Here is a 25360-nt window from a genome sequence, read left to right as displayed (position 1 = left end):
CAAAGCTGACTGCAAAGAGTTACAAAAGGATCTCACTAACCTAGGGCCACGTCCAGACTACCCGCCGTATCGGCGGGTTAAAATCGATTGCTCGAGGATCGATATATCGCGTCTAATCGCGTCTATCGATCCCCGAGCGCGCTTATGTCGATTCCGGAACTCCATCAACCCCAACGGAGTTCCGGAATCGACACGGAGAGCCACGAACGTCGATCCCGCGCCATCTGGACGGGTGAGTAATCCGATCTTAGATATTCGACTTCAGCTACGTTATTCACATAGCTGAAGTTGCGTATCTAAGCTCGATTTCCGCCCCCTAGTGTGGACCAGCCCTCAGTGACTGGACAACAAAATGGCAGATGAAATTCAGTGTTGATAAATGCAAAGTAATGCACATTGGAAAACGTAATCCCAACTATACATATAAAATGATGGGATCTAAATTAGCTGTGACCACTCAGGAAAGAGATCTTGGAGTCATCATGGATAGTTATCTGAAAACATCTGATCAATGTGCAATGGCAGTCAAAAAAGCGAACAGACTGGTAGGAACGATTAGGAAAGGGATAGATAGTAAGGTAGAATTATCTTAATGCCACTACATAAATCCATGGTACACCCACATCATGAATCATGTCTGCAGTTCTGGTCGCCCCAATTCAAAACAAGGTATATTAGAAGTGGAAAAGGTGCAGAGAAGGGCAACAAAAATTATTAGGGGTGTGGAGCAGCTTCCGTAGGAGGAGAGATTAAAAAGTCTGGGATGGCTCAGCTTAAAAAAGCGACAGCTAAAGGGGGATAAACTACAGGTTTTTAAAATCTGGAATGGTGTGGAGAAAGTGAATAAGGATGTGTTATTTATTCCTTCATATAACAGAAGAATCAGGGGGTCACCCAATTAAATTATTAGGCATCAGGCTTAAAACAAACAAAAGGAAGTATTTTGTCACGCAACACGCAGTCAACCTGTGGAACTTGTTGCCAGGGGAGGTTGCAAAGGCCAAAACTATACCTGAGTTCAAAAATGAATTAGATTAGTTCATGGAGGTTAGGTCCATCAATGGCTATTAACCAAGACAGTCAGGGACCAAGATGCTCTGGGTGTCCGTAAACCTCTGATTGCCCGATGCTGGAACTGGGCAACAGAGGATGGTTGGAAGCATCTGGCAGAGGCCACTGTCGGAAGACAGGATACTGGGCTAGATGGACCGTTGGTCTGACCCAGTATGCCATTCTTATGGTCTTAGGACCAATTTCCCTGCTCACTGCCATTCTGGGATTTGGCTGGAACAAGGGCCAGAACCAGCTCAGTGAGGAGCTGTCCACATGGGAGGCTTCATACCCCACAATTTCTGGAAACCCTGAGCAAGATAGCATTCTGGGCCTCCGATTCCCTGCTCTGGCTGAGATCCATTCACCACTAGCATCAGGGCAGGGGCAGAGGTGGGTTTACACCATTTTTGTCCCTTCCCGCATAGTTTACAGCAGCCTTGAGGCTACTCTAACTTACACACTGAACAGCCATGCAGTGATGTGGAGCACAAGTGTGGCCCTTGGCCTGAGGGACATGGCCAAGGCCAAGGGGGTGTGGCTAGCACACCACTGACTAATCTGGACAGCTGTTTTGCTAGATTTTCATGCTGGCCATGCCCACTCCACCTTGACCGCATCCCCTGTGTCAGGACCTTCAAGGAGTTAGCAGCTCAAGCAATGCCCTCTGCCAGGAGAGATCTCTCAGTGTTATGGTCCCTTTACTTTGCAACAGCAACATCAAAGGGGTGGTAGGGCAAGTGAGAATCAAGCCTCTGGATCATGGAAGGTTTTAAACAAACCGCCACTTGCTGAGATGTGCCCGTTCCAAGCAAAAACCAACCAGATTGCTCAGCAAAACAGCACGGGAGGGTCCTTTGCCTATTACCGCAGAGATTGCTTAGGGTTGTTGGATTGCAGTCGGAGCACAGATGTACCGAGGCTGGGTCCGTGCTCAGGAATCTTAGCCAAAATGTTCCCTCTTTGTCTTTCTGCTGCGTAAGAAGGGCTGAGCACGGGGCAAGCTTGGTAATGAAATAACCCCTATTTCTTATATCATCGCTGGGGCTCAAACATGTCACGCTCTTTAATGGGTTTATCCTCGACCCCCGGGAGGCCATGCTGTCTTCCCTGTTGTTCAGCGGGGGAACCGAGGCACAGAGAGGCCATGTGACTTGCCCAGGGATCAGAGGAGGACAGAGGAGGGAATTAAATCCTGGGCTCCCACCGCCTAGGTCCATACTTTAACCACTAGACCATCATCCTTCCTTGTCTATACAGAGAAACTGACTGGAGAAGCTCCTGTGGATGCTTAATTCCAGACCAGAAGTCACTTTATTCGGCAAGTATTAGGGTGCTTCTAATGAAGATTTATTCCAGGCTATTTTAAATTATTTGTATGATCACAGCACCCAGGACCCCACCGTACCAGGCACTGTACAACCACAGAATGAAAAGACAGTCTCTGCCCCAAAGATCTTACAATCTAGAGCTTCCACACAGCGCATTAAGTTTCCCTAGTGTTATAGGGGGCTTGGAGTCAGTCTAGAGCAGGCCATGAAATAAATCTCCCCTCCTGGGTGCTGAGAGCCATTTCCCTGCTGCTGCTGCAAAACTTTATTCACATTCGGGATAAAACAGGTACAAACCCAGGATTTGTGCCTCAGGATTGCTCCCTTGGGAGGCACAAAGTTTCTGGATTGAGGATTCGGGGGGGGGGGGGGCAAGGGAGGTCATTGCAACAGGTGTTGTACAAAGGAGTAATCAGTTCAGTTCAGGGACTGTTGAAGTGTGCCACAGTGTAAGGAAATGACAGAGCCCTTGGGGATCTCAGAGGTGGGGCGACCCGCACACGGTACGGTTCCGTTCTCTGTCCTCTCTCCAGAGAGCTTGGATCAATGTCTTCAGAAATTGCAGAGCAGGGTGTATTACAAGGATCAATAGAGGGTTATGGAAAACTGGAATTTGAACTGCATAGCTGTGTGTCAAGCCCTGTGCTATGAGCAGAAGGAGAGTCTCCTGCAGATCCAGAGGTAGGGGACTGCATGCAGAAGGGTGTGAGTCCTACTCCTGCTGTTGTGAAATGTATAGAGGGTCTGCCATGACTCTGATTTACACTATAGATGGGGTTATGAGGGAGATCTCCCCACAGATAGGGGGACAGCTGGTGGTGACATTCCTGGGTCCTCATCTTCTCAGTCTATGAAGGGCAGCCGTTTGTCACCATGTGCTGGGCAAACGCCTCCAGCCCCTTGCAGAGGGCCTGGAAATGTCCTTGCTGGCATTCCAGGGGGTTTGGCCACAGCTCAATCCAGGAGCCGCTCCCGAGCAAGTATGCCATCCTGGGAGAGAGAGCAGGAGGAAACGTTAACACAGCCCTTGGGGGGTGAGGGGGTGACCCTGCATGTCCAGGGTACAGCCTGGCAGAGATCACAGGGCACTAAGGAGAACCACTCCCCATTGTTAGTATGGGAGCACTTCGCTCAGGGCCCCGCTGTGGCTGGCTGCCGCACAGAGCGTCCCTGCCCCAAACAGCTTAGGAACTGAGGCATAGAGATGAAGTGACTTACCCAAGATCACATAGGGTCAGTGGCAGAGCTGGAAATTGAACCCACTTCTCCTGAGTCCCAGCCTAGTGCATTAACCATCAGCCCACCTTTCCCCCTCCTCATAAACCTCCTGCCTCTCCAGGAGCCTGCTGGAGACTCACTCAGTCTTCAGGTCCCACAGGTCACTGCTGAGGCCCCAGATCAAGTAGCTCCTGTTCTCCAGCAGGTTCAGGGTCGCCTTGCAAGCCACTGGGCTGATAAATCGACGGGTCTTCCCCTGGATGCTTTGCTCTGTCCCTTTAAAAAAAAAGCCAGCGATGCCCTATGAGCATGGGGAGCAGAATGATCACTGGTGACAGATCAGTGAACAGGAGCCAGACCCATTGCAGAAGAGTCTGATCTCAGTTAAACAGGTGCCAATCCAGAGTGACTCTTGATTTCAAAGAGGTCTCTTTTAGTTTGACATGTGCTCAGAATCTGTCTCCAGGGGTCGCTCTGGATTGACATTTGGAGGATAGGTCCATCAATGGCTGTTAGCCAAGATGGTCAGGGATGCAACCTCATGTTCTGGGTGTCCCTAGCCTCTGACTGCCAGAAGCTGGGCATGGACAACAGGGGATGGATCACTCGATTAATTCCCTCTGAAGCACCTGGCATTGGCTACTGTCAGAAGATAGGATATTGGGCTAGATGGTCCATTGGTCTGACCCAGTATGGCTCAATTCTTATGACATCAGGGCAGGTGAGCTCAAAATCCCTGTCAGTGGAATCACACTGGATTTATGCTGGTGTAAATGAGATCAGAACCTGGACTCCTCTGTCTTGTTGGAAAAAGCCTCCCATGATCACAAGACATGGACTCACAGTCCTTTAAATAGGGGGCGTTTATTACAGGAAACAATCACAGACTCTAAAAAACTGGCTTGCACAGAGCTTGACACACAGCTTTGTCTCTCTTGTTTACCAGGGTCCACGTGCTGTCTGGGACTTTTCAGTGCACAGCGACAGCAAGTGACTGAAATATATACTGCAAGTAAACGTGCTGCAGGTTTGAAATATAGGCTGGGATTTTCAAAGGAGCCAAAGGGACGTAGGAGTCCAGATCACACTGAATTGAGTGTCTAACTCCCCTAGTCATCTTTGAAAACACGCAGCTAAATGGGATGAAAGAAGCAGCCAGTTCAGGGCCTGCATCACGAAGGAGGCTGGCTGCCTCTCAGGCAGGGGTAACGCTAATCAACATTTTTTTAACAGAGCAAAATACCGTTCTGTTGAAATCAAGAGGAATGTGTCGATTCAGACAAAACTTTCTTTAAAAAAAAACACTGAAAAAAGTGTTTTGATTCAGCCAAAATCCTCCTCTTTGACCATCTGGGACTGGGATATTGAGATTTTTTGGTTAGAAAATTATTTTATTTTCTACTAGACCATTTGGAAAAGTTGAGCTCAGAATGGAAGAGTTTGATTTGATCGCAAAGGAACGTTTCTGCTGACTGAATCCAAATTTCATTTAGCAGGAAGTTTCAGTTTGTGGCTTTGTTCTGATCTTTGTTCCAAAGACAGCTTTTTAGAAATATCGGCCTCTCCTGAGGAGCCCCTGGTAGGCTCAGGGTGCGCGGAGCTGTTATGAGACTACCAAGGTCAAAGCTGACAGCTAAAAGCCCCCGGGAGGAATGCGGAGGCAGTGCCCGCCCTGGGGAGAACTGGAGCGTTGATCAGTCTGGAGCGTTTTCTAGCGTGACGCACTCTCGGGGACGGGCAAGGCTGTATTTCACAACGTCTCTGATGACATGGTGGGCATTGCTAGAGCTGACCGGGGGAACACAGGGCTGGAATAGCAGGGGGCTGTGGGATGGGATTAAGGCGCATCAGAAGAGCTAGTTAGAGGGAAGACAAGGCGTGGCATGGCCAGTACCGGGTTTACAATGACGCTGGGCTCACACTGAGGGGGCCCTGGTACCCAGACCATGGCCCCACCTACCACTTGCTCCTCTCCGCCACCATCCCTTCCCCCATGTGGTGGTCGGTGGGACCTTGGAGGGAAGAGAGTGAGCAGGGGTGGGGCTTCAGTGGGAAGGGGCTGAGTGAGGGCAGAGCCTCGGGGTGGAGCAGGGGACAGGGCCAAGGTCTGGGTGCCAGGGCCCACAAAAGATTAATCCGGCCCTGGGGATAGCAGGGCGTCTAAGGCACATGACTGATGGTGAAAGGGGACCCCAGGGCTGGGCTAGCAGGGGGCTGGGGATCAGGATGGAGGGGCACTGGCAGAGCTGTGGGGCGGGGGAAGCCCAGGGCTGGGCTAGCAGGGGGCTGTGGGTCAGGATGGAGGGGCACTGGCAGAGCTGGGATGGGGGGAAGCCCAGGGCTGGGCTAGCAGGGGGCTGTAGGTCAGGATGAAGGGGCACTGGCAGAGCTGGGGGGTGGAGGAGGAAGCCCAGAGCTGGGCTGGCAGGGGGCTGGGGGTCAGGATTGAGGGGCACTGGCAGAGCTGTGGGGCAGGGGAAGCCCAGAGCTGGGCTAGCAGGGGGCTGTGGGTCAGGATAAAGGGGCACTGGCAGAGCTGGAGTTGGGGAGGCCCAGGGCTGAGCTAGCAGGGGCTGTGGGTCGGGACTGAGGGGCATCAGCTGCATGGACTGACTTCAGTGGAGCCCTCCTGAAATGTGCAGTTCTCAGCTGGTGCTATGTCCTCCATCGTTTTCAAGGAGCACTAAATTCACCTCCCAGATGTACAGAAATAAAACGCAGGTGAAAAGTCCGAGTGCAGAAGCTGGGGCTGGGGGAGCGGGCAGCATTGCACCCTGTAACGAGGACAGCCTGCACGCAGGGTGAGACGCGGGCAGACGTTCACAGCAGGGGCCGTTACCTTCCTTAATGACCTGCACGATCCTCATGGTGAAGTAATTGTACATCCCGTTCTGCTGTACCTTCACCAGCTGAGCTTTATAGACTGTGGGAGAAGATGGGAGTCAGAGATCTGTTCAAAGCCCAAAGGGGCCATCACGACCGTCTAGGCTGATCTACAGAATACAAGCCAGATGCCACGGTGACGGGGGTGCCTGCAGGGGACTGGACTTGATGACCCAGAGGGTCCGTTCCAGATCTGTGTCTTACAGGATAAGAACCTATATAGAATAGAATCAAATCCCACCCATTTGGGCAAAGAGACACCACCAGTCATCATCTACAACCCCACTTGCTCAGCGCTTGGCTGCTTCCTAGACCAGTGGGGGTGTGGGATGTAGGGTCCTACATCAGTGGGTCTCAGGCACTAAAAGGAAACCTGCAGATGGGGGCAGGAATGGACTTGGCCCAAGTTTTCTTGCTGTGTAAAAGGCCTGGGGGAAGATGCATGATGAATTCAGACTCTTTTTCCCCCCACCAGAGGCCTCTGTGGTTGCCTGGAGAGCGGATCTCCCAGGCCTGGCTGTCTTCAGTCTAACTGGGAAGGGGAAGTGGGTTTTATTCAGACTGTTTAAAACTCAGTGGGTTTTAAATATTTAACTCAAATAGCTGAGTAACAGGTGGGAAAAAAACCCTTGTTAAAAAAGTTTGGCCACCCATTTCGGATAAATAATTGTGCCTAGGTCTTATCATCAGTAGATCTCAAACTAGGTCAGTATTGTTATCCCCATTTTATAATTGGGGAAACTGAGGCACAGAAGGGCTACAACCTGCCCGAGGTCACCCAGCAGGCCAGAGGCAGGAATAGATCCCAGCTCTGCTGAGTCCCAGCCCAGAGCCCTCATCTCTGTATCAGCCAAGGCATGTGGTGGAGTTCACACATACCCACATTATGTGGCCTGCTTCTTCTCTCCTGCTGCTAGGCTCATTGCAGTTATCCCTGCCTGGATCAGGAGTTCATTCCCTTTAGGATCACTGGCAGATCTCACCCCCAGCTTTGGCCCTCCCCTGGAAACAGCCGATCAGGAGAAATGAAACCAGAACATAGGGCCTGTCTTACCGTAATCCACCCCAGCCTCGCACGCAGCTTCGATGCGGACAGAGATGTCAGCAGGGGGGTGTTTAAATTTCTTGATCAGGCTGCACTTCTCTGGGGACAGAAGCAGATGATCCTAGTGAAGTGGCAAGTTTACAGCCCTTTTCACACTGGGCTTTCGCTGCCCTTTACAGACATGAATGAATTCAGCTTCACAGCCCCCCCGGGTGATGGGTGGGTGTCACACTCATTGCCTAGACGAGGAAGCTGTGACATAAACAGGACGATGAGTTTGCCCTAGGTCACATGATGAATCAATGGCAGAGGTGGGAATAGAACCCAGGAGTCCTGACTCCCAACCCTCCACTGCTCTGACCGCTAGTCCCCACTCGCTTCCCAGAGCGGGGAATAGAACCCCGGAGTCCTGACACCCAAGCCCGTGCCCCCTCCATGTGGAAAGGTCCCAGAGGCAGCCAGAGATCAGGGCCTGGCCAAGGAGGAGAGGTCGCTTTGCATGTTATCTCTGCGAACTGCAAGAACTGCAAGGGTCCACAGATTCTCCCCACCGGAGAACCACAGAGGGAGCATTCTAGGAGCGCAATCTGGACCCAGAACCATTAGATCCCCCAAGCTCGCTCCAAGCCGAGGGCTGCTGATCCCTGAGCTGCCACGGGCCGGCACCCGGCAGGGCTAGTGCATTGGTGCTGCATCCCCGGTTCTCTCACTGGCCCAAGCCCACTAGGTCAGTTGTGGTTCCAGCCTGTAGCATAGAAGCCGGTGAAGGGACAGAGCAGAGAAATCTTCTTCTCCCTTTGGTCTCCTTTTACCTTCCATGCAACGGCAGGCGTCCTCCTCACACAGCACCTTCAGCAAGCCGCTGTCTTGGGTTGGGTGGTAAAATTTTGTGCAGCGGTTTTCTGAAAGAGAGAAAAGGTTTGTTACTCTAGAGTCAGAGTCCCCATTGTGCACAGACACAGTGATCAGGGCCCCCTGGTGCCGGATGCTGCACAAACCGTGAGAGACAGTCCCTGTCCCGAAGAGCTACGAGCTAAGGACGGGTTATTCTGTCTGGAAAATCTGGCTTCAATTCCCTGCGGAATCGCTTTGTGTATTTTAGGATTTTATCCAGCTGCCCGTCACCATAGTATCTGGGCATCTTCCATGTAAAATCACTGGCAAAGTCCTTTGTGAACCTAATGGAGTCTCTGACTCTTCTCCCTTTTTGGAGCTAAAACTCAGCTGAGGAAGGAGTCTGTGGTTTGATTTTAATTTTGAGATTTTATTTCTGTTGCCCATCCTGTACCGCCCCCTCCTGGCCTAGTGTGGCACTGCGAGCGCACTCTGCTGCAGTTTCCCTTTAGAACTGCACACACCGCAAAAAGGTATACGTCCAAATTCCCCTGCCCTGGTTCTGTACTAAATACAAATAAACCTGAATTAAAGGATTTTCCCTTAGGGTCAGGGGTTGCATAGCCACCTGCCTCTATGGGGCCTGTATTTCTCCCAGAGCACCTCACCCTTAGGAGAGCTGCTTTCTGGATCAGCACCTCCTCGTAATGAAGGGCTTTTATCATGCCCAGGTGCTCGTTAGTCATTTAACTACCCAGCTGGGCTCATTCCCCTTAAATTAGTTCCTCACAGGTCTGGATGCCCTGGTTTGAAGAGGCCAGCAAACTGGTGATCATTTCCTTTTGGGGGGGGGGGGCAGAAGCGGGTGAAGGTGTGATTCTTATGGTGGAAAGGCTTTTTCCAGAAAGGAAACTGAGGCACAGAGCAATGAAGAGACTTGTCCAAGGTCACCCAGGGAGTCAGTGGCAAAGGAACCCAGGAGTCCTGACTCCCAGCCCCCAGTGCTCTATCCAGAGTTGGGAACAGAACCCAGGTTTCCTCAAGTCCCAGCCACAAGACTGGGAAGGCAGCTCAAGAGAAGAGCTGTCACTGTAGCTGAGCACTGCATGAGCTTTAAAGCTGTTTCTGAGGCAGAGCTGTTATCCTATGTTAGGAATGGGGAAACCGAGTCACAGAGCGACAAGGTCAAAGGCAGAGCTGAGGAGCCAAACCCAGAACTCCTGCCTCACAGGCTCGTGCCCCATGCGCTATACTGTCTTGTCTTCCTGAAGAGCCAGGGGCGTGATAAAGCCTGTCCTGATTCGGTAAAGCACTACACCAGGGCTCTGTCTGACGGTTCGCTGGGGCCAGCGTGCTTTGCTGGGCACTAACGAGACGAGTGCGTGATGAATGCTCTAACCGAGGGAGTAGTACTCGTACACCGTCACGGCTGCCGGCTGGATCAGACCCACTTCGAAGTGCTGGTGAGCTTTAAACTTCAGACACTCCGTCTCTTTGCTGGACACCTAGGGAGGAAGAGAAGGCCCTTAGGAGCTGGAATGGCCCAGTCATTGCAGGCAGGAGAGAGCGCCAATAAGGGGGGAGAGGGCCTGATTCCCAGTTGCTCCACTCTGCACTTGGCACAGGGGGCATAAGGGGGTGGAAGGGGCTTTAAACCCCATCCCCCTTTGTGCTCCCCATATTGTGTGACTGTACAGGGCCCTAGTGTAAATTAGAGCTGCTTCAGGGCTGCTGTGACTAGAGAATAGCCACAGCACAGTGTGTCTATTCATAGAATATCAGGGTTGCAAGGGACCTCAGGACAGGGCCGCGCAGAGGTGGGGGGCAAGTAGGGCAATTTGCCCTGGGCGCTGCAGGGGCCCCCACAAGAAAATATAGTATTCTATAGTATTGCAACTTTTTTCATGGAAGGGGCCCCCGAAATTGCTTTGCCCCCTCAATCCTCTGGGCAGCCCTTCCTCAGGAGGTCATCTTCTGGCCAGGTGCCTGATCTGCCCCCTGCACTGGGAATTGGGAGCTCCGGGGATGCTGGATCCTTACGCAGTTTGGGGAGACCCCCCTCCCCAAATTAGAAAAAATTAGAGGGAACATTGCCCCCCACCCCCAATCAGGGGCTTCTGGGAGCCACCCAAATAGAAATATGGGTCACACTTTGTAATCGGAATCTTGGTCTGAAGGGTTAATGCATGATGAATGCAGGCTGTCCCCTTATCAGCCAGGAGCAGGATGCGCTGCAGACGGCTATCAGCAGAAGATGTTATAGGCTGTGTCTACACAGCAATTGGGAGGTGTCACCCCCTGCTTGGGTAGCTGCACATGTGAGCTAGTGCCTGAAAACAGAAGAATCATAAGCGAGTTACAGCAGCTCAGGCTGGTTGCCCAACTAGAGTCTGGTCTGAGATGCGAGGGTGGCTAGGCACCACAGTCACACTGCGATCTTTAGCGCACTAGCTACCCGAGCTGGGAATCACACCTTCAGCTGCAGTGTAGACGTACCCAGAGATGGGTTAAGCGACCTACTGATCTGCTGGGCTCCATAATGATTGGCCATTTATCAGTCGCTCTCAAGCATTTATTAATCCATTATCAGTCGGATCTTAATATTAAGGGCATGTCTACACTACGAAATCAGGTCGATTTTATAGAAGTCGATTTTTTTACAATTCAGTTTTATACAGTCTATTGCGTGTGTCCACACTAAGCGCATTAAGTCGGCGGAGTGTGTCCTCACTACCGTGGCTAGCATCAACTTACGGAGCGGTGCACTGTGGGTAGCTATTCCACAGTTCCCGCATTCTCCACTGCCCATGGAATTCTGGGTTAAGTCTCAATGCCTGATGGGGTGAAAACTTTGTCGCTGGTGGTTTTAGGTACATGTCGTCAGCCCCCCCCCCCCCCCCCCGCATTCCGTGAAAGCAACGGCAATCATTTTGTGCCTTTTTTCTGGGGTCCTGTCTGCCGGGACCTGCACAGCCCACTGCCTGTCTGGATGATTGGAACCCCAGGCAGGCAGCGGGCTGAGCGGGGCCAGCGGATGGAGCCCCAGACCGGCAGGGGGCTGAGCGACTCAGCCCGCTGCTGATCTGGGCTCCGTCAGCCGGCTCCTGCCAGCCGGGGTCCCGCTCAGCTGGCAGACCCCGGTGAGGTCAGTCAGGGGTGCCTGGACAGACATGGCACCTCCTCTTAGAGCACTGAATGGGAGGAACTCCTGTTCATTCTCTTCTTTAAGTTTCGTCTCATGGAGATTCAGTCCTGCCTGGAATATCGTGAGCTGGAGGCTTCTGCCTCAGGCTGCTCTCCCAGCCGGCAGCACCGCGCGGTCGCACCTACCCCAGCCTGCCCCTTACTCCCATGGCTCATGAAGCCTGGACAGTAGCAAGGAGCAGTTCAATTTGTGGAATAGCAAATCCAGAATGAAGGATTGCACTCTATGGGCCACGATAAGGTTATTTCAGTCCTAGATAGCATTTAGTCTCTATAAAAGGCTTGAAAATTTTTCCTCGTCCCTAACAAAAATATTAATTTATCAGAGCAGCTGAAAGGGTAAGGAACCTGGGGCTATAACTTAAAGAGAGCTTCCATATTATTTAACTCATAATTGATATAATTCAAAGTAAAAATTTCACAGCGCGGTCTGTTCTAAGACTAAAAATGCAGGAGAGGAGTCAGAAAAAGGAACAGTGACTTGTTTCTGCCTGGTTTCAGACCAGGGCTGTTTCGTGTGTTAGGAGAATGTGATAACCACTACACTACAGGTCTTTCGTGTGTTAGGTAAACATGATAACCACTACACTACAGGGCTTCTCTTTTTTTGCCACAGACTTTGCCGAATGCACAGAAATGTTTTCTCTAGCTACAGAACCCCCCTAATGCAATGTCTATATCTATGGCTTTCCTGCTCACAAAGCGGTCATGCCCCCCGCCCAAGGCTGACACAGTATGGAGTGCATGTGACACAGCGCCCTGGCTCAGGCAGGATCGCTAGCGAGGCATGATACTTTTGCCGTTAAGCAAACACAGCAATTCTTTTCTGGCCTCTGCTACTGAATGCCTCCATGCATTATGCTGTGCCCAGCCCTATCAGTGCAGGAGGACTGCATGAGCTCGGAAAATGTGTCATCGCGAGTGCGTTTTTTTCACTTTCTAATCTGCGATAATCTCAGGGATGGAGATGATACATTCTGGGGGGACTGCATTGTCACCTGTGCTGCTGAGTGCTGCTGAGTTCACCATGCTGGCCAAACAGGAAATGAAATTCAAAAGTTCCCGGGGCTTTTCTGTGTACCTAGCTAGTCCATTGGAGTTCAAAGTGCTGTCCAGAGCGGTCATGATGGAGCACTCTGGGATAGCTTGTGGAGGCCAATACCATCGAATTACGTCCACACTAGCCCAAATTTGACCCGGCAATGTCGATTTCAGCGTTAATTCCCTCGTCGGGAAGGAGTACAGAAATCAATTTTAAGAGCCCTTTAAGTCGACAAAAATGGCTTCGTTGTGTGGATTGGTGCAGGGTTAAATCGCTCTAACGCTGCTAAAATTCGACCTAAATTCGTAGTGTAGACCAGGGCTAAATGTGACTGAAAGAAAGAAAGAACGAAAGAAGCAGGGGATGGCCAAGCCATACCTTGTCTAGATAGATGATGAGGGAGCCTCTCTCAGACAGGTCCGTGTCCAGTTCAAACTTGGAGATGTATTTGTCCACACGGTTCGTGAGCTGGGCATGGAAACCAAGCGGATTAGCCAGTAGAATCCACAAGCTGGACGGTGCCTACCTTGGCCACCAACTCTGCCAAAGCTTTGCGGTGCCCAGCTCTGCCCTTCCTGGCTTTGTACCCCCTCCCCACCCCCTACTATCTGCTTCTTGTTCTCCACTCTGATCCCATGAACAAGGCTTGGCCGACTGACATCCCCAGGGTCTGATTCCTCTTGTGAGACCTGGTCAGGGCATCATCAGTGTGAGTTCTCCTGTGAGTTCTCCTGCGCTTCTCACCCTCTCCGGTAGTGGTTTAACCCTGCCTGGGAGGGACCCCGCATTAGGAACAAGAGGGGAGCACCATCTCCGTGGTCCGTCCGACACAGCGGCTGCCAACGAGGGGACTGGTTTGTGCCAATGACACAGTGACATTCCTGTCCCACTAGGAACCGGGCTGAGAACCCACCAAACAGCCACCAGCTGAGAACAACTACCGCTGCCCCAAGCTGGGTCTGAGTCTGTGACCGAGGATGACCAAGAGGTGAAAGGCACCAAGCCCCTGAGTCATGACCAAGCCAGCATCAGGAGGTTGTGATGCCCTCCCCAGATTGCTAAGTTTGTGTGTGTGTGATCCTGACATGGAAGAGTTTAACCCCCCTGCCTTTACCACCACCACCACCACCACCACCACCACCACCACTCTTAGTTTGGTCCCAGGGGAGCAGCTGACTTCCCGCACATTGAAGGGGTGGGGCTCACCCTATCCAAGTCGTCCATGTCCGGAGAGAAGCCGGTGGGCATGGAGACGTCCAGGATGGTCATGGTGGAGTCCACCGCTCCCAGGAACCTGGAGGACGCAGATTGGATTTGGCTAGGAAAACACCCGCCAGGCAACGAAGCAGATCCCTCTATGGAGGCCACTGGCACTGATAAGTGGATGCTGGTTGGATGAAGCTACTGGGGAGGCTGCTACCCAGCAGGCTGTCTCCAAGGCCCTTCCTGGCTGCCGCAGGAGAGGGGATGTGTGGGTCCCGAGCAGCACCAATTCGGGCGTCGACGGCTGCCAGACAAACCCCTGTGGGGAGCGGCGGGGGGTGGGGAAAGCAGATCCTGGAGGCCACCCCCCAAAAAAAATAACCCCCTGGGGGGCTGTGGAAGGGAGTACTACCCCTTTAGGGGGCAGTCTAGAGCTTGTACCCCAAACAGCTGGGGTACAGCCAAGGAGATCAGCCAGCCTGGGGGTGGGTCCTATAGCCTGGAAAAGAAAACTGAACGGGATGGGGGGAGGGGGGGGGATTGGAAATCATGCTAGCTGCTGCAGGTTGCTGGCCCCAGGGTCCAGATACTCCAGGGTATTTAGGTGCCTAACCCCCATTGGTTATTGCTACAGGGACAGTAACCACTAGAGCGGGGGGGGGGTCTCAAACTTCATTGTATTGTGACCCCCTTCTGACAAGAAAAATTACTCCATGACCCCAGGAGGGGGGACTGAAGCCTGAGTCAGCCCCAGACCCCAGCAAGTCTAATGCCAGCCCTGGCGACCCCATTAAAACGGGGCCGGCCCGTCACCCACCATTTGAGAACCCTGCACTGAACGGAGACATGGCCGCACACCTCAAGCCAGGATCTGACACACTCTCCACCATTCTAGGCTGGGGAGCGGCTGTGGCGGGGGAGATGGCCGGGGGTGACTCACCGCATGCAGATCTGGATAAACACAGAGTCCAGGGCCCCTTCTGGCTTCTTGGCTGCAAGGACCCAGCAACACAGCAGGGTGGTCACATTCCTGTCTCATCAATTGTGTCCCCCCCCCTCCCCCACCCATCTCCCAGCACATTTAAAAATGGTTCTGGAGAGGAAACGCACTAGGATCGTCCCAAATGTATTCCCAGGGGAGGATTCCCCGCTTCTCAGGGATTCCCCCACCCCCCTTACAGACACAGTCACACAAGATGGGTACCGAACTATCCCAGCCTGTTCTACACTGGTCCTTATCCTGCTCCCATCACCGCAATGTCTGGGCACCTTCCAGTCACTCATTTAAGCGCCGTGATTCTCATCTGTCCTGTGTGGTTCCTTGTCTCTCTTTCAGTGCCTCTTTGTCCTTGTATCTCCTTTGGGAAATGCCTGGGGCCAGACAGTTAAAGGTAGGTTGGTGTCTAACTGTCCCTGATTTCAATAGGAGCTAGGAGCCTAAATACCTTTAAATATCTGCCCCTTTGAGAGCCACTGATGAAAAGCACTAGATAAGAGCTCCGGGTTATTGCTCTTACCACACAGGACTTCTCCTCTCTCTTCGAAGTATTTCTGCAGGCCCCATCATCCTAGTATCTGAGCACCTCACAGTCTGTCCTCCTTGTAGGGGAGGGAAGTCCCATTTCCAGATAGGGAAACTGAGGCACAGAGAGACTAAATGACCGGCCCAAGGTCCAACAGGAATCTGCGGCAAAGCAGAATTGAACCGTGGGTCCTTGACTAGCCTCCTTCCTCTGTATGCATCTCTATTGCATCCCCTCAGTTCCTCCCTTCGGGTAAACAGCCCTAATCTTTTCAATCTCTGATACAGTTTTCCAGAGAAGTGTCAATTGTGACTAGTTTGTTTGCCAAGTGCAGTTGCTTCATTCACAAGAAAAGAAAAAGGACCTTGTGGTTACTGGCCTGCAAATCAGGAGCCCCAGGGTCTAGTCCCAGCTGTGTCAGAGGGGAGAGGTCTAATGGTTAGAGCAGGGGGGCTAGGACTCAAAACTCCTAGATTCTATCCTTGCCTCTGGGAGGGGAATGGGGTTTAATGGTCCAGGTGGAGAATAGGAGCCAGGATTCTATACCCAACTGTGCTGCTGAGTGACTTGTGCCTCAGTTTCCCCATCTCTAAAGTGGCTAACACTTCCTCCACCACACTGGGGCATAGTTAGGTTCTGAGATCAAAGCCTGTAGACAAAGCAAATTTTATTTCTGTGGGGAAATTCATCCACACCCCAACCTGCTTCCCCAGCCCATTGTGGCTCCTGGCTAATCATGAGCCAAGGGGACCCTTTCTGGGAGAACCCCTTGCTCAGACCTGGCCTGTGCCTCCCTGCTCCAAGCAGGCCCCAAGCAAGCAGCTGGAACCCGGTTCTGAAACAGCCTCAGTCCCAACAATTTGTGATGCTGTCGGATTGAACTGATGAAGGAGAAGGCCACTGTTACACAATTGCAACAAGCCTTGTCAAAGCGTATCATGTGAGGTGTCAATGGAAATGTGATGATTTGCTAAGTAGGATTGTCCTGTTTATATGCATGTATTATCTGTGTATCTGAAGTTATGACTAGTGGCCAGGGACTTGTATCTTACACCTGTGCTGGATTCCTGGACAACACCCATCAGATAAGATTTACATCAAGGCTAGACAGCTGTGGGCTGATGGCCCATTAAGGACACTTCACTCTAACAAATGGGCCACAGGCAATGGCTGCCCCTGAGAATTATCAAACTTCCCAAGGAGGGGTGATATGCCCTTGTGACCCGGACTCCATCTCAGGCCATAACTTCGTCCCCAGGCACATGGCAGAGGATATAAAAGACCCCTGAGATGGCTTCATTTTGCCACTTTCCTGCCCTGATTCTCTGGCCTGTGGATTTACAATTAGAAGGAGCAGTTTGAACGATGGATTGAGGACCTTCCAGTCTTTTGGAAGTTCCCAGAGAGACTTTACAAGCCAGCCGTCTACTCCATCGTTGCTGCAGGACTTTGCAATTATTAGTATGTATGTGATCAATTAACCATTATTATCTCTTCTTCTTTTCTTTTCTTATTAAACCTTTAGTTTTAGTTACTACAGGGTTGGCATCAAGATGATTATTGGGTAAAATCCGAGTTATAGATTGACCTGGCTAAGTGGCTGATCTCTTGGGATGAAAAGGACCCTACAATTGGAGTAAATTGGTTTTCAGTAATCACTCATCATAAAGTCTAGTGCCTGGGTGGCAGAGCCGGTGCTACCATTAAGGCGAACTAGGCAGTTGCCTAGGGCGCCAAGATTTGGGGGCGGCAAAAAGAAGTGCCCCCAATTTTTTTTTTACAGTGTTTCCTCCCCGAGCATGTGGTCGCTGCTCCACTTCTCCCACCTCCCAGGCTTGCAGCACCAATCAGCTGTTTGGCACTGCAAGCCTGGGAGAAGAATTAGAGCGGGGGGGCGGTGTGCTCAGGGAGGAGGCGGAGCAGAGGTGAGCTGGGATGGGGAGATGCTGCACGGCTCACCGGGGTGGGGAGCTGCCGCGGGGGGGCACGTCGGCGGTGGGAGGGGGGAGGGAGCTGCTGCCGGGGGACACAAGGTGAAAGTTTTGCCTAGGTCGCAAAACCTCCTTGCACCGGCCCTGCTGGGTGGTGAGCCAAACATTTACTTTTCTTACTGGCTTTCTATAATTTTGCGACAGAATAACCACTGGTGAGGAGTGAGTCTGCTCTATTCTTCACCAGTTTGTCCTGAATTTGGCATTCTCAGCTGTGACCCACTGAGGCCTGGTGACAGGGCTCTGTTCCTTAGCCAACTCGGAAAAGGGGGAAGCTGCATGGAGGTTAACCCCTTTCTCACTGGGGTCTTGCGGCCTGGCACCCCTCTCCCCCAATCAGGAATCCCAGATCTTTACCATTAGGAGCCCTTTGCACAGAGACGCTAAAGTCAAACTTCTTACAGGCTGCCGCCCCCTCCGACAAGGGCGTGTAATAAACCGTCATCACCTGGGAAAGAAAGAGGTGATGAGGGGAGGGATATTGACCAGGCTGCTTCAGCCCGGGGATCTACAGGGAGGGGTCTTGGGGAAAGCCAGGCTGTCGCAGGATTCCCAGGGCCAGATAGAAATGACCAGACCCGAGAGAAGCTCGGGATGGGGGAGAGAGGGATGGAACAAGGGACGTGGCCTCCCTGAATCACATCATTGCCTGGCAGCCCTGCTCAGGTCCATCCAGCAGGGGGCAGCGCTGAGATGGGGGGGGGGTTGCTGCCCCTCAGGTCCAGGAGGACCCCTGCCAGCTGGGGAAATGGGCTTTCAGAGCCATGTGCTGTACGTCCAGGAGCTCCCTAGGCCGACGGGAGGGTTCTCAGCTGCCCATACATACCGACAGGGTCCCTTTGCCATGTCCCTTGGCCGAGATGGTGAACCCATCGGTCAGCTTGGTCTGTGGGAGTGGGTAAGTTAGCATCCAAGTTGTCTGAGACACAAGTGGTTTGTTCCCCGGGCAAGGCTGGGTTTCCAAACCCCCCCGCCCCCGCCCGGCACCTCCTCACCCTAGTGCCATCCCCCTCCCTGCCTCTTCACACATGGCCGATTTCCCACCCTCCCCATGGCCTCTCTCCAGGGTGACCTTGCCATCCCCGCCCACGCACGCAAGCCCCCCTGCCATTCCACTGACCCCTCATGCCTGCTCCTACTGCCATTCACCCTCATGCTACCCTCACCCATGTGGGGCGCTCAGCCAAGTCCCCCCTCTCCACGCCCCTGGGACTTACCCGCTCTGTCCGGGCCACCATGGCGTTATCCCTGTTGATCCTCCAGAGCAGCGGCCTGCTTCGACCTGGCAGGTTAATGGAAACGTCCAGGGCCATGTCCTTGGTTTCTGACACATCCATCTGGTACTGGGCCAGAGCCTGGAAGACCATGATCGTCGCCTGTCACGAAGAAGGGGCGCAGAAGTGAATGCACAAGGACCCAGAGGAACACCCAGCAAAGCCGGCAGCAAGACCCCTGCAGCCGGAGCGGATGGGGCGCAGGGAGGTTAGAAATCCAGTGGCGGCTCCAGGGAGGCCAGTGGAAGCTACAGCTTTGGGGAGCTGGGCCCCGAGGAGGTGGGTGGGGGTGTGGGCTCTACTCATCAGCTGGTGATTTGCACTAAAAGAGGCTCAGCAATGGAGAGAAAATCTTACGCCACGGCCACAAAGGGGAACTGTCCTGCTCCGTGGAGCGGTGACTAAGAGCAGGGAGGGGAGTTTTCGGCATTGGTGCAACTGAAACACTGCACCGGGGGCACTGGAATAGGGGGGGTAGGGGACCATGGCCCCATCACTTTTTACTGGGCAAGCGACAGCAGGGAGGGGGCAGAGAGAAGTGAGTGGGGGGCGGGGTCTTGGGGGGAAGAGGCGGCACAGGAGTGGGACATCAGGGAAAGGGGCAGTGCAGGGGTAGGGCATGGATGGAATGGGGGGACACGGGGAGGCTGCGCCTAGTTCTGGTGTGTGCAACAAAGGACGTTGGAATATTGGAGCGGCTAGAAAAGAGCCACAAACATGATTCGAGGGGCTGGAGAAAATGCCTTTAGTGAGACACAGAAGGAGCTGAATCAGCTTCTCAAGAGGTGACTTGACGTCAGTGTGTAAAGCACCTTCGTGGGACGGGGAACCCCAGGTTCTAAAGGGTGCTCTGATCTAGTGTAGGAACGCAGAACAAGAACAAGCAATAAGGCCAGACAGGACCATTAGACCATCTAGTCTGACCTGCTGGATTTCACAGGCCAGGGAACGTCACTCAGTTATCCCGGCATTGAGTCCTATCACTCTGTTAGGCTACAGAAGTCCTTCCTGGAAGATGCCTTACTCATTCTCTGCACTCTGCAATGTGATCCGTGGACTGCCTGCTTTAGTCATTCTCACCACTGAGCACAGCGGGCTGCCATCATTAGGGACCAGAGTGAACGCATAATTCTGGTGAGCCACAGCAAAAAAGGAGCAAATAATACTCCATGACCAGAATTAGCTCCTGAGGGTTCAAACACTGCAGTGGGCTAGCCAGGGGCCAACTCCTTTCTCCCACAGCCAAGTCAGACTGTCTGCAGTCTGCCCATCTCAGTCTCACCGGACCAAGCAACATGTTCACTGAGCCACTGGCAAGATTTTAACAAGAGGCTCCCACAGCAGCTGCCTCCTCAGTCTTTGCTTAACCCAGGGCGGCCGGGCTGCACTTCCCCCTTGGAACAAAGAACCGTCTGTCTCCCATGCAGAACAACGGGCTGATAGCAAACTGCCTTGGCAAGGGGGTGTGGGAGGGGCCTTCCTAGGAACTGGGAGGGGGTACAGCTACTGTTGGAGGCTGGCAAGGAATGGGGGGGGTGAGATGAAGGCTTTGGAAAGGGGATAATCCTGGGGTGGGGGCATAACCCCTCCTTGGGGAGGAGAGCAAGGCTCTGGAGGGGGCAATGTTGGGGGGCATATTCCTTTCAGGGGGCAAAGGCTCTGGAAGGGGGTAACATCTCCTTGTGGGGACTGGGGGTGGGGGGGAATCCCAAAAGAGATGTATTCTCTCCTAGAGGAAGTGGTGGCAATGGGTCTGAGGGGGGTTATCCTGGGGAGGGGGAAGGGGGGCACATCCTACTCCTTGGAACTGGAAGGGGAAAGAAGGCCCAACCCCCAGCAGCAGAGCAATGACCCACACACCACGTCAATCTGGCCATGGGATTTTAGCAAGGAGCTCCCCAGAGCCCCTTCCCATCACCCGTGACACTGGCAGCTTGCCCAGAGCCAGAGGACCACACTGAGCACCCACAGGCTGGGCTTCCGGGAAGGGAATGCTTTACAAAGGGGGGATCACTGTGCTTTTCAGAGGGGGAAACTGAGGCAGGGAGCAGGAACGGTGCATGTCTGAAGTCGTGGAGCAACACAGTGGAAGAGCTGGGAAGGATCCCAGGCCCCCTGCTCTAACACTAGAGCCCATTCCCCTCCCAGAGCTGGGAAGGGAACCCAGGAATCCTGGCTCCCAGTCCTTTGCCCTATCCGCAAGGCCAGGCCACCCCACTACAGAAGCCTCCCTAGGATGTGGCATAGTCGCCCATGGGGCAAACAGAAGCCCCATGCCAGGCGACGTCCCCAGAGATGGGATGATATCCTGGACCTAGGCAAGATGCTGCAGCCAGCGGCTGGGCTAATTCAGCAGAACCAGCTGCCGGACGGATCCTCCCCTGCCATTTCTCATGTTACACATGGGCCGACTCCAGCCTTGGTCGGGGATCTGCAGTCGTGATATTTACCTGGGTCGAGCCGTAGCCTCCTCCATAGTACCGCTGCTCCGTCAGCCACCGGACAATGGGCCCTGTCAGCTCCAACCTCTTCTGCTTCAGCAAGGCCAGCAGGGCATAAGAGGTGGATTCGATGGAGTAGAGACGAGACTGGGGGTCGGCCCAGTGTGTTCCCCCTGCGGAGCAGCAAGGGACCCACCCCGTCACCTCCACAGCTGGCAACTGGCGCAGAATAGCCTGGTGTATCTGGCAGCGGGGAGGGGTATGGGGCTGAGTGGGCCCGTTGGCCTGACTTTGGGGGCAAGGAGGCAGGATACCAGGTTGGATGGGCCCACTGGTGTGATCTGATGGTGTATTTATGGGGAAGAGACACCAGGCAAGGTGGGGCTATTAGTCTGCTCTGAGGTGCACAGGTGCTGACTCCATGGGTACGCCAGGGCTGGAGCACGCCTGGGAAAAAAAGTGGGTGCTTAGCACCCACGAGCCACAGCTGGTCGGTGGCATCCCCGATCAGCTGATCTGAAGCGTTCCTGAACAGCTGATTGGGGGTGCCGCCAAACAGCTGTTTGGTGGCTGGAAGGGGGCAGACAGCAGCATGCAGCTGGCGGGCGGGCACCTTGGGGAGGAGGCGGAGCAGGGGCGGGAAGAGGCAGAGCAAGGATGGGGCCTTGGGGGAAGGGGATGGTGGGGGCAGGGTCTAGGGGCAGAGCGGGGATGGAGCACCCTGGGGAAAAGAAAAACTCAGCGCCTGTGTTGAGGTAGCAGGAGATACCAGGCTAGCCGGACCCGTGGCTCTGACCCAGTGCTGTGCTGGGGGAGATCTCAGCCCAGCTAGGCCCGTGGGTCTGATCCGTACAGCAAAGGAGAGCGGGGATTCGAGGCTAGTCAGCCCAATGACTTGCTCTGGCTCAGCGTCTCTCCTACTGCCCGGCTGAGACACAGACGTGGATTCTGGACCCAGAGACTCGCTCACCCGTGGAAAACGCCATGAGCCTCTCTCCTGCTTCGGCGTGGCCCAGCAGCGCCAGCGCATAGGACGTGATGGCCACGGAGTAGGGTTTCTTCAGGTCTTTCACGCGCCTTGTCAAGTAATCTCCAGCCTTCGTGATGGTTCTCCCCAAGCTCTGAAAGGCACCGAGACCCCGGAGCCCACCTTAGAGCCCAGAGGGGACACAGTGTCGACTGGGGAAACTGAGGCACAGGGAGGGGAAGTCATATTTTCCAAGATTAAATGGTGAACCTGCAGCAGAACTAGGAATAGAACCCAGGGGTCCTGGCTCCCAACCCCCCTGCTTCAGCTACTAGGCCCCACGAATCCTGACTCCCAGCCCCCTGTCCTGACTATTAGACCCCGACTCTCCTCCCAAATCATCCTGGGATAGAACCCAGGAGTCCTGTTGCCCTGTCTCTTCCCACCCCTGAGCTGGGAATAGAACCCAGGAGTCCTGACACCCAGTCCCCTGGTCGCAACCCCCCAGTCCCACATTCTTGTCACTAAATGAAAAAACGCCACGTGCTAGACTTGATGGCCTCGCGTGCCACATGACTCACCTTCACATACTGCTGACAAACGTCTCTGGCCTCCACCATAGCAATGACAACGAAGGCCGTCAGAGAAGCATCCGGCTCTGAACCTTGGTACCCTCCCTAGGGAGAGAGGAGCCAGAGGAAAGGCTGGGTTTCCGGAAGGCTCTGCATCGCAGGCCCTGTGTGCCCCGTTCCCAGGCGCTGCCCAAACTTGGAACCCGGATCCCGAGCTCCCAAGCTGCTGCTCCATAATGGAGCAAAGTGACACCAGCCCCAGATCCAGCTTCCCCCAGGGCGAGTAGCTCACCACCATCTCCCCGTGGATCACGGGGGCATCCTCCTGGAATGCCCCGTCAGGCTTCTGCCGGTACAGGATCAACCACTTCACAGCCCCGCACAGCACCTCGGGGTCGATAGTGATCAGTTCGTAGGCCAGGGCAAAGACCTTCACCACGTAGGCCGTCAGCCTGCAGGAGAGGAAAGGCAGAGGTGAGCGGGGTAGGAGCAGCCAGCTGCCCCGACCCCATATTAATCTGGGTCACTCTTTAAATGAAGGGTACCTTTCTAATGGGGTTAATATGCCCTGGAGATGAGTCGCATGCCATAGCGATTGCTATTAGCCGGGTATAAGAGCTGGATACTCGAACAATCTCTTAACCAGTCCTTGCAACAACCATTTGTTAATCGAAACCGTGACCATAAGCTGTCTTATGGTTGAACCTGAAGGCCCCCAACTGAGATCACATCCTACCCCACCCCACTGTCATGCTGGGCACTGCCTGGGATCCCAACCAAGGCTGGGTCCCCACCCATGTCCTAATGGGTACACTGCACAGACCCTGACTGAGATGGGATGCTCCATTGTGCCAGGCACTGCACAGACCCCGACCAAGCTGGAGGGTCTTCATTGTTTCAGGTGCTGCCCAGACACCAACTGAGATCAGGGCCCCGTTGTGCCGGGTGCTGCACAGACCCAGAGCCAGAGGCAGTCCCTGCTCTAAAGGGCTCACAATCAAACCAGACAAAAGGAACAGCCTTTAACCCCATTTTACTGATGGGGAACCTGAGGGCCAGATCAACAAAGGGACTTGCTCAAGGTCCCCCATGGAGTTGTCAGCGGAACAGCCACAATTAAACCCAGGTGTTCTGGGTCCCACTCCAGTCCCCCTGTGACAAGGCCAGCAGCCTTCCACCTGCAGGAGACTTTAGTGAAGAGTCTCTGGAGTCAGATGTGTGTTAGGACAACAACTCAGCCCCAGTCCCCCCCAGGTTTCTGCCTCCCACGCCCCATGCTTTACCAGGTGCTCGCTGGTCTGTTTGTGAAGGCCGCATAGGAGTTATCTGCTTTCCGGTAAGCCAGCTGCTGGGTGTACCCTGAAATCAGACCAGTGATGAGGCCTGAACTGCAGAAGTTAAGATCTGGATTCCCAATTTGAGGTGCTCAGCCCAGCTGTACATGCTTTGCTCCCGCAGCTGGGAATGGAACCCAGGAGTCCTGAGGCTCACCCCTGCACTGCTGTAGCCTACTAGTCCCCATTGCGACTCTCAATCCCCACTGACACCACTAGACCCCTCTGTAGCTTTTTCATCTCATTACCTCCCGGGGCTCCTTGCTAGCCAAGGAAAGTACAGATTGCCACAGCATCTCCACCCTCCAGGGATGAGGACCTAGCCAAGTACCCACATTCCCATCCCTGTTGGGTTAGATGCTGCATCTCAGTCTTGCTGACACTGAGCAATACTGCCACAAGGCGACTGATGCTGGTGCAATGCATGTCGTAAGCAGCATAGGCCAGGATGTGTGTGTTACCTCGGTGCTTCTCAGACACTGCTGGCTGCCTGTTTGCTCGGGGAAGACTTTACAGAACGGGGCTTGGTTTCCACTTACATGTGGGCCCCCTCTAGCAGCATGACAAGGTCATAACAGAGAGTGTAACGCCCCTGAGACTCCCCTCATGAAGGGGTGATCCCAGCAGCAGTGCAGGGTCTTGCTCCCATCTGGCTCCCAGCCTCCTGGTGGAGGGGGCAGATTGTGGGCATGGCCAGAGCATGCTGCACTATGGTTAGTCCCTGATTCCAGTACCAGCGTAAATCAGAGCAGCCCCAAGGCTGCTGTTGCTCACTCCAGGGGCCAGGAAAGGCCCTGCACAGACTTAGAACAAGGAGAGCACCAAGGGGGCTTAAATCCCTGCCCACTCCATCCCTGCCCCAAGCACAGGAACTGGGAATCAGGCTCCTGCTTCTAATCCACCAGGTTCCTCAAGGGATTGGGGCCCGTCTCCCTGACAGACCCCGGGCTCCCAGCCAGCTCCGCTCTATCAGACAAGTCAGCCAGGGCAGCTCAGTGCCCAAGCAGCAGGAGCCCCAGCGCTATCGCTCTGTGCCCGGCCCAGCCCCTCCCTGCACCCAGAGAGAGATTCACCTCGAGTGATGAACTTGATGGCCTCCGCCCTGCGATCCACCCCGAGCCTCTCCCATTGCCGGCTGCTGTCCAGGTAGTGGGTGGCGATGACAGCGGGGGTCATGCCGATCATGTTCTGTTCCCCGCAGCCCGCCGGGACCTGGATCAGGTGCTTCAGGTTGGCGCCGTCGATGGAGTTCTCCACTGTGTCGCCCACGATGTCCCCTGGGCGGGCCGGTCGGGGAGGGTGAGAGCTAGGCAGAGCCTGTCATACCAGGCCCTCCCCACCCTCTGCTACCCAGTCCTCGCCCACCCAGAACAACCCTTCCCTCCTTTGCTCTGGTGGGCATCAAGCCTCACACCCACCCCTCAAAGCCAGCCCCCTTCTCAGCCGCT

General features: G+C 54.0%; 1 protein-coding gene across 1 annotated transcript in view; it reads right to left on the bottom strand.

The window, feature by feature from the left end:
• Positions 1-1143: 1143 nt before the first annotated feature.
• The window catches only part of LOC127035306 (A.superbus venom factor 1-like), a 46734-nt gene continuing 22517 nt past the window's right edge, over positions 1144-25360 (bottom strand). Inside the window, exons 24-41 of the mRNA XM_050925017.1 lie at positions 24986-25189; positions 23862-23937; positions 22871-23030; positions 22588-22683; positions 22010-22160; positions 21049-21212; positions 18542-18700; positions 18151-18210; positions 17682-17772; positions 14751-14802; positions 13814-13901; positions 12986-13075; positions 9761-9866; positions 8340-8429; positions 7537-7626; positions 6439-6522; positions 3740-3875; positions 1144-3371 (exon numbers count right to left, since the gene is read on the bottom strand). Coding sequence (XP_050780974.1) covers positions 3230-3371; positions 3740-3875; positions 6439-6522; positions 7537-7626; positions 8340-8429; positions 9761-9866; positions 12986-13075; positions 13814-13901; positions 14751-14802; positions 17682-17772; positions 18151-18210; positions 18542-18700; positions 21049-21212; positions 22010-22160; positions 22588-22683; positions 22871-23030; positions 23862-23937; positions 24986-25189 — 2039 coding nt within the window. The 3' untranslated portion in view covers positions 1144-3229. The remainder of the gene's footprint in view (positions 3372-3739; positions 3876-6438; positions 6523-7536; positions 7627-8339; positions 8430-9760; positions 9867-12985; positions 13076-13813; positions 13902-14750; positions 14803-17681; positions 17773-18150; positions 18211-18541; positions 18701-21048; positions 21213-22009; positions 22161-22587; positions 22684-22870; positions 23031-23861; positions 23938-24985; positions 25190-25360) is intronic.

This window comes from Gopherus flavomarginatus, chromosome 16 (genome assembly GCF_025201925.1).
Source record: "Gopherus flavomarginatus isolate rGopFla2 chromosome 16, rGopFla2.mat.asm, whole genome shotgun sequence".
NCBI classification, from domain to species: domain Eukaryota; kingdom Metazoa; phylum Chordata; order Testudines; family Testudinidae; genus Gopherus; species Gopherus flavomarginatus.
Note: the sequence above shows the minus strand (reverse complement) of the source record. Positions and strands in the feature narration are given on the sequence as shown.